Raw genomic sequence first — 15,504 nt, forward strand, 5'->3', positions numbered from 1 at the left:
AGTAAAGGCTTTTGATGTTTGCATCTTTCTAGAAATCCACATATCCTCAATATGTCTTTCTGATGTCCTCTATTACTTTAAAGGAGGAAAAATATGGAACCTTATTTAATGGTGACCATTCAAAAGTCAAAATTTTCTGACACAAATGCATCTGACAAAGTGGGCATTCACCCACGAAAGCTTATGCTCCAATATGTCTGTTAGTCTATAAGGTGGCTAAGGACTCTTTGCTGCTTTTACAGATCCAGACTAACACGGCTATCCCTCTGATACTTGACAATTTGCTGACAGTTATCACACAGTAACATTTGAGATACCACCATTTTTCTCTGTACCAGGGTAGAAGCACATTCCTTCTCTAGGGAGCTCAAAATTACATATCCATTATTTTAATCTCTTAGGTTCTCATCTTGGCTTTATTCCTTTGTTTATAGCTGCTACTCTGTTATTGTGATATCTATCTACTTCTACTTCTAACTCATCACTGTGGTATCTGAGCACTTCTCTGCCCAAAGGACCCTCAGGTTCTTTATATATTGTATACATGTGGTCTACACAGAAATCTCTTTGCCCAGTATGGAAATGCAGCCACCTCTGAGGAATGACATAGTAGTGCACAGCAGCTATATAACAGCTTAGGTCAGGAAGTAAAGCAGAAGGCTGCATCCAATGCTGCAAAGGGAATTTTCGGCAAGCAGTATGTAGTCTGTAATTAGCCAAACAGCAGTTTGGTCACAACAGTAGAGCTAACACCCCCAACTCCTGCAAAAAGTGCCAGGATCTTTAATGCTCTTAGGGGCAGTGGTGAGCTGGAGCCGGTTCGCACCAGTTTGCACGAACCTGTTAAATTTTGAAGCAGTTTTAGAACCGGTTGTTAACCCGCTTCCCTGCAGGGGGCGCTGAGGTTTTGATGGGCTCCGGCCGGGAAGTGATGTAATTCCTCCTCCAGCCGCCGGGGGCGCTGTGCGGCGGGAGCCATGTGGGCTGCCGCCTGGCCCTGGGCATGAGCCCTGTTGCTGCTGCTGTTCCCCCAACCCCTGGCCCTGGGGCTCCCGCTGCTGCCTGGTGGGTCCCCGGCTGCTCTGGCTTCTCCGAGCCGCTCTCCCCGTGAGTTCCCACCACCCTGCCCGCAGCCAGCCCCTGCCTCCAGCCAGCCCTGCACCCCTTGCCTCCAGCCAGCCCCTGCCACACGCACCCCCTGCTCTGTATCCAGCCAGCCCGTCTCCAGCCACCCCTGCACCCCCTGCCCGCAGCCAGCCCCTGCCGCACCCCCTGCCCTGCCCGCAGCCAGCCCGTCTCCAGCCACCCCCCGCACCCCTGCCTGCAGCCAGCCTCTGCCGCACCCCCTGCCCTGCCTCCAGCCAGCCCTGCACCCCCTGCCTGCAGCCAGCCCCTGCCGCACCCCCTGCCCTGCCCGCAGCCAGCCCCTGTCTCCAGCCAGCCCTGCACCCCCTGCCCTGCCTCCAGCCAGCCCTGCACCCCCTGCCCTGCCTCCAGCCAGCCCTGCACCCCCTGCCCTGCCCGCAGCCAGCCCCTGTCTCCAGCCAGCCCTGCACCCCCTGCCCTGCCTCCAGCCAGCCCCGCACCCCCTGCCCTGCCTCCAGCCAGCCCCGCACCCCCTGCCCTGCCTCCAGCCCCTGCCGCACCCCCTGCCCTGCCTCCAGCCAGCCTTGCACCCCCTGCCCGCAGCCAGCCCCTGCCGCACCCCCTGCCTTGCCCGCTGCCAGCCCCTGTCTCCAGCCACCCCCCTGCCTGCAGCCAGCCCCTGCCGCACCCCCTGCCCTGCCTCCAGCCAGCCCCGCACCCCCTGCCCGCAGCCAGCCCCTGCCGCACCCCCTGCCTTGCCCGCAGCCAGCCCGTCTCCAGCCACCCCCCTGCCTGCAGCCAGCCCCTGCCGCACCCCCTGCCCTGCCTCCAGCCAGCCCCACACCCCCTGCCCGCAGCCAGCCCCTGCCACACCCCCTGCCCTGCCCGCAGCCAGCCCGTCTCCAGCCACCCCCCGCACCCATTGCCTGCAGCCAGCCCCTGCCGCACCCCCTGCCATGCCTCCAGCCAGCCCCGCACCCCCTGCCCGCAGCCAGCCCCTGCCGCACGCACCCCCTGCCCTGTATCCAGCCAGCCCGTCTCCAGCCACCCCTGCACCCCCTGCCCGCAGCCAGCCCCTGCCCGCAGCCAGCCTCGCACCCCCTGCCAGCAGCCAGCCCCTGTCTCCAGCCACCCCCTGCACCCCTTGCCCGCAGCCAGTCCCTGCCGCACCCCCTGCCATGCCTCCAGCCAGCCCCGCACCCCCTGCCCGCAGCCAGCCCCTGCCGCACGCACCCCCTGCCCTGTATCCAGCCAGCCCGTCTCCAGCCACCCCTGCACCCCCTGCCCGCAGCCAGCCCCTGCCCACAGCCAGCCCCGCACCCCCTGCCTCCAGCCAGCCCCTGCCGCACCCCGTGCCCTGCCCTGCCCGCAGCCAGCCCGTCTCCAGCCACCCCCCACACCACCTGCCCGCAGCCAGCCCCTGCCCTCCCCGCAGCCAGCCCCTGTCTCCAGCCACCCCGCACCTCCTGCCCGCAGCCAGCCCCTGCCACACCCCCTACCCTGCCTGCAGCCAGCCCCTACCTCCAGCCAGCCCCTGCCCTGCCTCCAGCCAGCCCCACACCCCCTTGCCTCCAGACAACCCCGCATCCTCCTGTCTGCGGCCAGCTCTGCACCCCCTGCCCTGCCCGTAGCCAGCCCCGCAACCCCTGCCTCCAGCTAGCCCTGCCCCACACCCCTGTCTGCAGCTGGCTCCACATCCACTGGTGCCCTGCAGTTCCCAGGACAGTAACCCTGCACACCTGCTTCAATGAGGGGGACAGGGAGCAGCTGGGACCCACACATGTGCACACCCTAGGGTGACCAGACAGCAAGTGTGAAAAATCAGGATGGGGGTGGGGGGTAATAGGAGCCTATATAAGAAAAAGACCCCCAAATTGGGACTGTCCCGAGATCACCCTGGCATACCCCCAGGGAGTGGCGGGGACCCACACATGTGAAACGGAGCTCATTTCTAGTTCAGGCCCACCTTTTTAAAAAAGGCAGGGTTAACACACACCCGTATTTTCCCGGACAGGTCAGGCGTTTTGGTTCTTAAATCGCCATCCAGGATGCAGAAAATACGGACATATGGTAACCCTGTTGGCACAAAAAATACATACTGGGGCACATCCCTTAAATCAGAACTTTTTATAGGGAACCGATGGTTAAGATTTTGGCAGCTCATCACTGCTTAGGGGTGAAGGATCTTGGCTTTGCACTTTATCCAAAGGGCCATATCCCTTGCAGCATATTTGCTGCTCCTCACAAAGAAGTGAAGCAAATAGCTCTGCATTAAACAAATTCTATTAGAAATCCTGTGTTGTACATAAGCAATATCACGGCATTACATTCAGATGTGTAATTAACCTGACAGCTGGGTGGTTGCCAAATTTTTGAGATATTTTACTTCTACCCAGAATGCATCTGCTATGCTGCTGTAACACAATCCTGTACCAAGCATGCCATTAGAGACATCAGCAGCATAACAGGTGCAGTGAAAAAAACAGCAGTGAAAGAGTTAAAAAAAAGTAATGAAGAGAATCTTTCTAAAATGAAAATATTTTCCCTCTTTCAGAATGGGAAAAGGTTTGTTTATAAATTTTTATAAGGAGGGGATAGATGGAAGAAAAATAAGAAAGATAAAGAGGCACAAATCTCCTACAGCTTTAAATTGTGTGTGGATTTTATATTTGTGGCAGATTTTTCTAGACAGTAGGGTCAGGATCATGCCAACATTTCCATTATAAACTTTCTTTGATCATACGGGTGAAATCCTGACCCTATTCATGTCTATGGTAAAACTCTTATTGACTTCAATTGGCTGAGATGTCACCCATCTCAGGGGAGTTATCAAAGTTTGCTCCAGGCTTGAAGTTGAAAAACAATTTCTTCTAGCAAACATGGCTGACAGTGATCTAATAAACATGCAGATGTATTTTCAAAATGGTCTCTAATTTTGGATTCCTTGGGGCCCAACATTAGGCCAGGAAGACAGGTCCCACGTACTTTCCTTTGATCAGTGGATTTTCAGCACTTCTGAAAAACAGCCTCAAGTTGTTTCAAACTGATCACCAAAATCAATGGCTGCTTTTGAAAATTTCAGCTCATATGTGCTGATTTAGAAAGAGAAGCCATGGTAACCATCTTTATTTGGTGCTTGAGAGCATGGGGAAACATTCTCCTGGACTGCAATACAAGTCAGGTTAGATAGCCATCTATAGACCACTGATGATTTCAAAAAACTGTTCTACTGTAAATGTTATGATCAGTTAAGAAGTTATCTTCCCTAACTTTTTTTCTGGCTAAAACATTATCTGGCATTCCTTTGAAGTCTCCCAGTACTGAGTGAAGATGTTAAGTAACATCACTTGTCACTACAATGACAGAAAAAGAATTTCTAGGTTTATTCTTTTTTTAAAAAAGAACCTTTTGAAACTAGTTGGATCCTTTTATTCATTGGTTACTGTTAACTTTTTTTTAAACCTTGTCTAAGAACTGTGCTTCACAAATTGGCAGATGTGAATTTTATTTGATCTGACCATCAATAAAGGCCTTTTAGACTTTTTCCATGACAGATGGAAAGGCATATAGGTTAAAATGTGCTTGTCATTTGGATATAATTGGATGATAAGGACAATTAGCTGCTTATGCCTATCTCCCACAAAGACAAATTCTGTGTTTTATTATAACCAGGCAAACTTAATGAAGACAATGGAAAATATACAGTCAGTTTAACGAGCATGTTATGAGATACAATGGTCTTCAACCCTACTGAAGTCAATGGGATTGCCTAGAGGTAAATGAAGGCAGAATTTAGCACATAGATCACTGAAGTAATAGAACAGAAACTAACAACTTTTATAATGGAAAGATCAAAACACTACAGCAACACTACTATAAGCTGTAGCATTTTAGATCACTGTGTTTTTAAATGATGGAAATAACTGAAGTCTAATTTATGGGAATGTGAGGAGAAAGAGTAGAGGGAAAACAAAAAATGCTCTGTGTGTGTGTCAATCACCAGATTTCCCAGAGTACATTGCAGCTTTAGGGAAAGCAAGCTTGACTAAATAAAATAAATGTCAAACCAGAAATAGCTGTTCACCTTGTCGGCTTTGCCTTTTGGAATTCAGATGGTTTGTAGCAGACATCGCATAGGAGGCCGAGAAGGACCTACTTTTTGTGATGGCCATCAGAATTGAGCTGTTCCAAGGGTCGATGCTGTGAGATCAAGAGTACAAACACACAAAACTATTATTACGTAAGCATTGCAGGCCTGTAAAGATCTTGGTGACAGAGTTCTGAGAGAAGTTAATTGTCACAGCACTCCACATGTAAGAACAAAAAACTCTACTGTGGAGGGCTGCGTTATCAACTATTTGAATGATTGTTTTTAGTGAATTCAGTATTGCCAAAAGGTGCTCGACTGACAACTCCAGACATTTAAGTCCTTGATTTAAGCCAAACACAGTTACAACATGGGTATGGTAAGATTCTTCCAAGGTGGCTTTCCAATTTACCTCAACATGCTTTGGTGCTAGTGAGACTGCCACTAGGCGTGACTTCAGTGCCCAGGCCTTTTCATTTAATTTATACTAAAATTCCTTTATGCTATGCTGAGGGTGTGGAAGCAGTCTAAAAGTGGGCTTCGATTAAATTTACACCTTGTTAAGGTCTCTTTACATACCTGAAGCAGTATAAAAGGGCCTTGGTGTCCATGAAAATCAGGCCCATTGCATTTTTCTCCTCAGATTGCCAGCAAAGGTGCCACTTAATGCAATCTGTAGTGATGCAGCTTCCATAGCAGGATTGAATCACACTGGGGGGAAGCTTGCAGTACTGCTGCCTGTGGAGTGTCTGCTTTGTGAATAAATAGAGCCCTCTAGTTTCCAAGGCTTTCAATCCAGCACCTTTCAGATACATCACATGCAGCTTTTGAAAAAAAATCCCTACTAAGAGATTCTTGAAAATCTAGATATCTGCTCACTGATCTACGAGAAAATCATTGAAAAGCACCATAAAAAAGAAAAAAAAAAAGGGAAAATGAGAATGGCAGGCTTGACACTTTTGTATCTCTTATGTGCTGATGCCAGGTGATTTTGTAAGGTGGAAAAGCTGCATTTATCACTGTAATTTAATAAAGGAACGACCACATGCCACCTGCTTGCACAGATGCCTCAGTGCGTTCTTCCACAATGAGGGCACAGATCCATAAGGCCTTTGCCCTCTAATCCTTCAAATGTCTTGTCATGACCCAACTCTGCTGTGCTTCAAGATTCTAACACAAGATGATGAACAGGTCCCAGTCCTTCTCATTTTAAACACTGACATAGGATATAGGGCAGCAGATGGTCCCTCAAAGTAAGCTGGGTCCAATACTAACTTAAGGGATTTTATATTAAGAGGAATTTTTTATATCTCAAGGCAATTTTTTTGTTTCACTTGTTAGCACCACAGAAATCTTATGGCTGTGGAAGAGCAAGCGAGGTTCTGTTCTCTCTCATGGCTTAGCTACCTTCAGATGGCAGAATAGTTATCTGTCATGAAGCAAAAGGCAGAATGAATCCAGTTTTTGGATCCTAGGATGAGAATGAAATGCTGGGAGCTAGGAAAATCTTTTAACTTGTTAAGGAAGTAAGCGAATATGGAACCCTAAGATGTTACTTTCATGAAGTTACTTTCCTTTGAAGCGATGCAAGGACCTTGCCTCACCACTTCTGCACAGAGGGGCGTGTCTGTGCAGGATTCTGGAACCTATGCAGCAGTCTGGGCAAAGCAGGGGAGCCCACAATTATGGAGATACATAGGCTACCTCCTGCTCAGAGGGGTTGTGGGGCACAAAAGCTGCAGATCCTGTGGTTGTAACAGCTGCCACAGAATGGCTCCATTGCCTCTTTGTGGCTTTGGGGATAATGGACTGATGCACATTCCTTTCCCTCGCCCTCCAGCCTCACTTTGCCAAACACAGATAAAGTGCAAGGGAAATAATAAGCCATTAAATAGATGTTTTTTCCTAGTCAAGACCTTTTTCTTAAGTGTTTTATTGATGTAAAATGCCCCCATCTGTATCTGTCCTGCTAAGTTAGTCTAGACATACAGGCCTCGCTCTCCTCTTCCGGAATATGAATGGCTTCTGCTCCTACAATGGAAGAGTTGCAAAGAGGAGGCTGGGAGGCTTGACAGAGCTATCATTATGCAATTGGTGACACTACACTTAGGAAGAACTGATCACCTGTTTAACTGGCTCATCGGAAAGAATTACATAACTGTAGAAGAACACCACCAGCAATATTTAATCGCTCCCCTCCCCCTTGCTTCAGATTCCCTTCTTAGGAAGCTTACATAGTACGTGAGAGTCTGGAATCGACAACATAAATAAAGAAAGCCGTATGAATCACAGGAAAACAGTGGCTGAAAAAGATTTCCACATGGTGCTATCTTGTTTATATTTCACTTTACTGGTTCACTTGGTTTCTAAGATATCCTGCAGCCCCCAGATATTTTCAAGGATGCCTCTGTGGCTGGTTCCAGGGCTATAAAATATGATCATCATCTCTCCCCTCTCCCCCTCTCTACAGCTTTTACCACAGCCAGGGCCATGACCTTATTAATTATCCTATTTGCAGCTGGAACTCTTCAGGTCTCCCCTAGTGGCAGCCTCCTCTAGAAGGCCTGAAACTTCAGGCATCTTCAAATAACATGGGCCTCACAATTTCCATCCCCATAAAACACTTGCTGTGACCCTGTTCCTGTAGCATCAAATGGAAAGGAAGACCTTTATAGGACAAGCCCTTTAATAAGATGAGACAAAAAGGACTGAGGGAATTTGGAAGGATTGTATGTTGATAGCACAAGGAAGCTTGGAAGCCTCAATACATACATGAACAGAAAGTTTAGCTCTTTATTTTGTTTCTATACCAGAACTATAAACTTTGTAATAAGAATTTGCCAATTCCCACATAAAATTGTATGGTGTACCTGGTGAGCAGCACTCCCTGGGAATGTTGAAAACTAGCCTGGATACAGTGCTAGAAAATGTTCTGTAAGGAATGGTTCTACACAGCTCTGCCCCCACCCACGTCTCTGGTTTCAAATTCTATCATGCCTGCTTTGTGCACTATGCAATCAATGTTCTCCTTCCTAATTCCTCCCTTTGTGTCATAGTTCTTATATTGTACTTTTTTAATGCTTGGAACACTCTCTTTCAACACTCTCCTTTTCCTCTTTCAAACCCACTTCTTTGGCCTTGCCTTCCAAAATTACACTCCTCTGTGGTGTTGTCTGCTTACACTTTTGGAAATGACTTTTTACTGTTTGCATTACATTTGAATCAGTTAGCTTGAAAGCTAATCAGGGTTGAGAACTTATCTTCTTTTATATCTGTAGAGCCCCTTGAACACTTGTGGTGTTCTTGAAATAGTAATATTAATGGAACCACTAAAACACACCTTGAAATTTCTTGCTCTTATTGTCAGATGGCTGAAATTGTACATTTCATTTAAAAATATTTATAATCAATCATCAGAACTATCTGCTCAGAAAATGCAGAGGAAAGAGTATAGGGATATAGAAGAAGAATGTAGCAAAGACCTTTAATAGACAATTTTTCTTTTACATAATCTTTTTAAGTTATGGTTTTGCAACTCATTGAACCTTTTGGCTTCTAAACCTTGCCGAATTTGTGTTTGTAATAATCTGGCCTAATATAAAGGCTTTAATTCTCTTAAAAAAACCAACCAAACAAAAAAAAAACAAACCCTAGAATGGGAATTCTTTCAAATTTCTGACCTACAGTTTCCCAAGAGAAGACATTATTACACACCTACGTGTCCACAGAAAACCAAAGAAGTTCTCCTAAAGATACAAAGAGAGGTTTTCTTACCTGGATGAAGAAGATTCATGAGGTTTGATGCTACCACTGCGGTCTCTTCTCACTGGTGCAGGCTCCAAGGTCGGTAAACCTGTGGCAGATGTTGTTGTGGTCCAAGTTGATGACACTCGCCTGAGCAGACCTGGAGGCAGACTCTTCCGTAGGCGCTAGAGCAGATAATGCTTTGCCATTATATATATCACCTTTCATCAGGAATCTCAAATGTCAATTCATGAATTGAGCCTGACATACCCTGTGAGGTGGGTAAGTGTCAAAGCCCTATTTTACAGATGGGGAAATTGAGGCAAAGAAAGGTCAAGGGACTGATTGTCAGAAATGCTTAGCACTCAGAGATCCCATTGAAGTCAACGTTAAAGACCTCAGCACCTTTGAGAAACAAGCCTAAGTGACTTGGCCAAAGTCACCCAGCAAGTTGCTTAAAGAGTTGGAAATAGCAGCCACACATTCGTTGACATCAGAGATAGGAAGCAGGAAAGGAAACAAAACAACAAAACAATCCCACTGTCCACCCTCCCCCCCCAAAAAAACCCCCAAACCCCCTGCAGCTTTCTCTGCTCTATCCAGCCAAATTGAAGACAATCCATGAAATTCAAACATTTAAGTGATGGGACACTAAATCTTCCACAATGCTTTTACAAAAAGGAAGAAAAATTACCAGTAAAAATCTTTCATGGTAGGGCAAAGGGGGTGGGGATAAATTATTTTGGATTGCTTGCAGCAGGGTTTTCCTGACTTATCTGATTGTCTTGCGTGCTCCTTACGTCTCTCTACCTGATTCTTGTTGATGGGGCTTTTCCCAGGTGTCTGGCGAGGAGGCAGGTTGAGGGAATGGGTGGAGTTGATTAGGGGGTTACTGTTATTTGTGGGATCAGTTTTATTGCAGATATACGAGTGGTCCCATCAGTATGTTGCAGATGTTGAATTTTTATATTAATTATTTGTTGCCTTTTCATTATCGTGACGAATTTTCAGTTTGAGAAGTACTAAAAAAATAAAATATATACACATTTATAAGGATCTACAGTGGATGTCATTGGCTTATTGTGCCATTGGGTCAAAAGATTCAGTCTGAGGCAGACACTGTGAATGGTAAATTTCAGCCCAAATGGTTAAAGTTTCGCAAAGTCATAAGCAATTGAAATCAGGGTCTCATAATGGGAAGTGTCAGGCAACCTTAAGAATAAGCAGTCCTTCAGCCCTGCCTGTAATACATGATTGTTTTTCTGTATAAGTTGTTTTTTCAAAACTATCTAAATATGTTAGTTTGCATCTAATTTACCTTGTTACAGAGAGCCTCCCAAGAAATTCAGCACTTGTCAATCCACACTGAAATCTTAATATGTACTATTTTATGCATATAGAAATATCACCATTACTGCAATCATCTGGGCCAATGAATATTGAGTTTTCAATAGGAGCTATTACATTATATAGAGTATATACAGCAAAAGTGCTCAGTGGGACTAATTTTTCTTCAATTAAAGGAAATATAAGCTCTATAAAAATGAAAGAGGCATATTAAAAGTCCTATAAAATATAAAAAAAATGATGATCAGTTGCCTCCATAACTTTAGGCAGTAGAAACTATTTGTACAGGATAAGAACAAAACAACATAGAATTGTTTTACTTAGTTCCCAAAGTAAAATATAAGCCTCGCTGCTAATGGCAATATTACTACATTTTTATATGTCAGAGTGGATGACCTGGCAATTTAAATGACCTCCAAGCTGATAAGAGGTTTCTCTCTATCTAGTGAATGTTGCTAACATGTATATATAGAAACCAGGAATTCATAGCATTGGTTAGTTCTCTATGGGTATGTCTACACTGCATCTGGGAGTGAGCATCCCAGCCTGGGTACACAAGCACATGCTAGCTCTGCTAGAGCTAGTGTACCAAAAAAAAAAAAAAAAAGCAGTTTAGATGTGTTAATACCTTGTCTTTACATACATAGCTCTGCCACTGCAACTCAGTCCTTACTAAATCTTGTTATCTCCAGCAATGGACCTTTCTTGAGCAAATGTTGTCCACTGTATGGAACTGTGTGGTGGTTTTTTCAAGTGGACAATGGTCATTTGTGGCATGACCCAAAGCACATTGAGGTCAATGAAAAAAAGATACCCTCCGACTTCCATGGGTTTTGGATCAGGTGCTAAGGGATGAAGACAAGAACATCAAACTCATTTCACCTGTAACTCTGATTAAGATTTGAATTCTGATCTTGAGAACTGAAGAGTGCACTGATCTCACCATTTCATTTCCTCCTTCTTAATGATCCTTAATGACATCACTCGCTACCTACACTCAGTGGTCAAAGTTGAAAGGGGAGGGGCAGTTATCAACACTAAAGTAAAAGGAGAAAGCAGAGATGAGTTCCCTCAAGTCAGAGAGATTAGGAGGAGCTCCCCTCTACTTCTGATTGGAAGTAACAGAGGAGGAGAAGGACCGTGGAGTATTGGTTGACCACAGGATGACTATGAGCCGCCAATGTGATATGGCCGTGAAAAAAGCTAATGTGGTCTTGGAATGCATCAGGTGGGGTATTTCCAGTAGAGATAAGGAGGTGTTCGTACCGTCATACAAGGCACTGGTGAGACCTCATCTGGAATACTGTGTGCAGTTCTGGTCTCCCATGTTTAAGAAGGATGAATTCAAACTGGAACAGGTACAGAGAAAGGTTACTAGGATGATCCGAGGAATGGAAAACCTGTCTTATGAAAGGAGACTCAAGGAGCTTGGCTTGTTTAGCCTAATCAAAAGAAGGCTGAGGGGAGACATGATTGCTCTCTATAAATATATCAGAGGGATAAATACTAGGGAGGGAGAGGAATTATTTAAGCTCAGTACCAATGTGGTCACAAGAACAAATGGATATAAACTGGCCATCAGGAAGTTTAGACTTGAAATTAGATGAAGGTTTCTAACCATCAGAGGACTGAAGTTCTGGAACAGCCTTCCAAGGGAAGCAGTGGGGGCAAAAGACCTATCTGGCTTCAAGATTAAGCTCGATAAGTTTATGGAGGAGATGGTATGATGGGATAACATGATTTTGGCAATTAATTGATCTTTGACTATTAGCGGTAAATAGGCCCAATGGCCTGTGATGGGATGTTAGATGGGGTGGGTTCTGAATTACTACAGAGAATTGTTTCCTGGGTAGCTAGCTGGTGAGTCTTGCCCACATGGTTAGGGTTCAGCTGACCGCCATATTTGGGGTTGGGAAGGAATTTTCCTCCACGGCAGATTGGCAGAGGCCCTGGGGGGTTTTTGCCTTCCCCTGCAGCATGGGGCTCGGGTCACTTGCTGGAGGATTCTCAGCACCTTGAAGTCTTTAAACCATGGTTTGAGGACTTCAATAGTTCAGACATAGGCGAGAGGTTTATTGCAGGAGTCGGTGGGTGAAGTTCTATGGCCTGCGTTGTACAGGAGGTCAGACTAGATGATCATAATGGTCCCTTCTGACCTTAAAGTCTATGAGTCTATGATAGCATAGAGAGAGCTATGCTCTTCCCACTCCCCCTTACTCCAACTCCGTCAAACACCTACTAAGAAACAGGAATAGCAAGTATGGAAATTATCCTGTGTTGAATGCCTACTTCTAAAGTTGCATGAAGGATCAGGTTTGAACTGTGTGAGCATTGAAGGAATAGGAACTGTCTTACCACAAGACACAAATAGTCCATTTAATTTTGCTTCTTATAGACGTAAATGATTAATGCTTCAAAAGATGAGGAAAAAAATCTTCATTAACACACCCAACCATGCAATACTATACCAAAAGGGGGGAATCAAGTTTTAGTAGCTGGAGTAAATTCACTGTGATAGCCAACATGTGGACTAGCACGTACCTTGGGAATAGCCAGCTTTTCTCCTTTTTCTGGACATTCCTCTGAGTCAGAGCAGGTGTAGTTCTCACTGAAGGACACCAAAGGGTTAACCCTTGGCTTATGAATAGCCTGGAAGGTTAACTGCGTGTTCAGCAGGTTGCTCACTGCTCTCAGGGAAGTACACACATTAGGTGGCAACGAAGGATCTGCCAGAAGGTCGGTAATGAGCCCATGAGCTTCTCCCATAACAGCGATATCAACGGTAATACTGGTACCTGAAGACTGAAAGGGAAAAACAAAGAAGGACATGTAAGGCTATGGCTGTGTCCCACATGTCAAACTAAAGCATGTGACATCAAACCCAACATCTTTTCAGGGACAGTTACCAGCATCTTTTATTCAATTTGTTGTGGATAGCTAGGAAAAGATTAAAAGAGATTAACAACTTAAAACAATGTGATTTATTCCGAACATTCTGACTAGATCAACCATTTGGTTGATGTCTTTCTCTGTAAACAAGTTTGCAAATTGATTGCATATAGTTTATTTCGATTTTTAAAATGGTCACAACCCAGATACGAGTTTTTAGAGCAGCCAGAAAGCAGACAACGATCATGACAAAAAGTCTCTGCCAAGTAAGCGTCCGCTGGGCAACAATATTGAAACTTGAATATTGAAATCAAGATTGGATGTCATTCTAAGTGATACACTCTACTTGAGATGCAAGTTATTGATCTCCATACAGGAGTGCCAGAGTGAAATTATACACAGGACGCCAGACTAGATGATCATAACAGCCTTGAAAGTTTATCAGTTTATGAAATAATAACGGGAACATAATTAAAAAAGAAAGATTATTAAATAAAAAGAAAAGTAGCACTTTAAGTAATGGCAACATATGCAGAGGAATGATCTATAATTTGCAAGTAATAACTAATGGCATAGCCTTAAAGAAAAGATTAAGGAACTGTAATGTCTGATGGAATAAACTATATGAATAAAAACTGGAGGCTTAAATTAAGGTGCAGAATAGACAGGAACTGAGGCAGAAAGTGCGTCTTCCATCACTTCTAAATTATTGACAAAGCAGTGACATTTCTAGGTCAAAAGTTTAGTGGAAGCACTATAAATCACTGTTGTGCCACATGTGGTCATCTATTAAAGGCACTCTTGAAAGTGACTGCTAGGCTGTTACTGCTTTGGAGCGCCCTCTTGGGCACAGATGCAATGTATATATCTGGGGCACTGGAACAAATGTCCCCACAGCCATTCCTGGAAGATCTATTTTGTCAGCCTATCAGATGCGAAGGATGCGTAACTCTGAGATGAAGAAACATCTGTTTTACTCTGATAGATATTCACCTTTTTTTAAGTAGGATAACCCCCCAAGTGATAGAATTGCCACTGTGACAGAGCATAATATTTTTCTGGGTTGAGACATTGATAGGTTGGAGAACCAAGCATGCTCTTATAACAGGAGAAGGGTCATAACACAAGCAGGAGAAGAATCACAGTCACTACAGCATTTATGGAACTCATAATACATAAAACAATAGCGATCCTTAGTAATGCTTTGAACTTCTTCAGGCTCACAAAACCCTTTGCAAGCAATACTGAAATAAAACACTTCTGAGGAATTGTCTGAATTTTACACTCTGGCAAACTGAGGCACAAAAAGAGAGAGTGATTTGGCCAAGGTCACATAGTGATTCCGTGGCCAGCCAGGAGTAAAACTCCAGTCTCCTAATACCCAGTGCTGTACTTGGGTCACAGGACCACACATGCTTCTGCACTTCCTAGTATATGTCTTACTAAACATGGAAGGTGACTTACTTTGTATACAAAAATGCTATCCAATCCCAATGAGAAACAAAGGGCTGACGTCAATTTAATGGATCAATTTATTCTTTCTTTTACAGTCCCCTTATCCACAGCTAGAACAGGGATCTCACACCAACACCCTTCCAGCCCACATACAGCCATGTTACAACAACCAGAATCCCCCAGGACTCATTGCTTACCTCGTCCACAACAAGTCCACCCTCCACACACATACCTTTGTGACTGAAACTCAGCAGCGTAGGGAGAGGAAGGGAAGGAATCTGCTCACTTGCCCTCCCTCTCTCCGGAGAAGGAACTAGAGCCCGATGGATTGGTACATAGAGTTCTGATCTTTCCTTCGCTATAGCAGAATGCATTTCATCCACTAGACACCTTCACCACCCACCCTGCACTACACCTGCCAAAGAGAACCCAATCACCGAGTGGTAAACAGACTCAGAGTGACCAATTGCAGAATCCCAAACCCATATAGGTGCGCAGAGACAGCAACTCCTGACATAGTTCCCTTCACGGGTTATGGAAGGGTTTCCTAGTGCTCCCAAGATAAGGTTTCATTCATTACATACCATACCTCTTCTCAACCAACAAGGGGTCTCCTCCAAGATTACAGAAAAAACTTGAACCGCAAGTCCACATCTCCTGAGCTGGGTTTGCACCATGAACAAATCTGGCAGTGGCTAAATAAAGCATCAATTTTAAATTATAAGGCAGGGTTTGGGGTGAGAGGAGTAATTTGTCTTTCCTTATCTCAGCCCAGCAAAACAGGCCAAAAGGAAAAAATTCAAAGATATAAGGCAAAGCGTTATAGAAGAGGAAATAAAACTAGGTCTGATATTTTCAGCAAAACAGCACTATTTAGAATTTGAAATCCTATTCAA

The 15,504-nt window shown here is 45.0% G+C and overlaps 1 protein-coding gene across 3 annotated transcripts in view; it reads right to left on the minus strand.

Annotated features, from left to right (window-relative positions):
• Positions 1-15,504, minus strand: part of PDE3A (phosphodiesterase 3A) — a 368,581-nt gene that overhangs the window by 47,032 nt on the left and 306,045 nt on the right. For all 3 annotated transcript variants that reach the window (XM_073318613.2, XM_073318622.2, XM_073318631.2), the window contains exons 3-5: positions 12,806-13,066; positions 8,948-9,102; positions 5,171-5,286 (exon numbers count right to left, since the gene is read on the minus strand). In XM_073318613.2, coding sequence (XP_073174714.2) covers positions 5,171-5,286; positions 8,948-9,102; positions 12,806-13,066 — 532 coding nt within the window. The remainder of the gene's footprint in view (positions 1-5,170; positions 5,287-8,947; positions 9,103-12,805; positions 13,067-15,504) is intronic.

This window comes from Lepidochelys kempii, chromosome 1, assembly GCF_965140285.1.
Source record: "Lepidochelys kempii isolate rLepKem1 chromosome 1, rLepKem1.hap1, whole genome shotgun sequence".
NCBI classification, from domain to species: Eukaryota; Metazoa; Chordata; order Testudines; family Cheloniidae; genus Lepidochelys; species Lepidochelys kempii.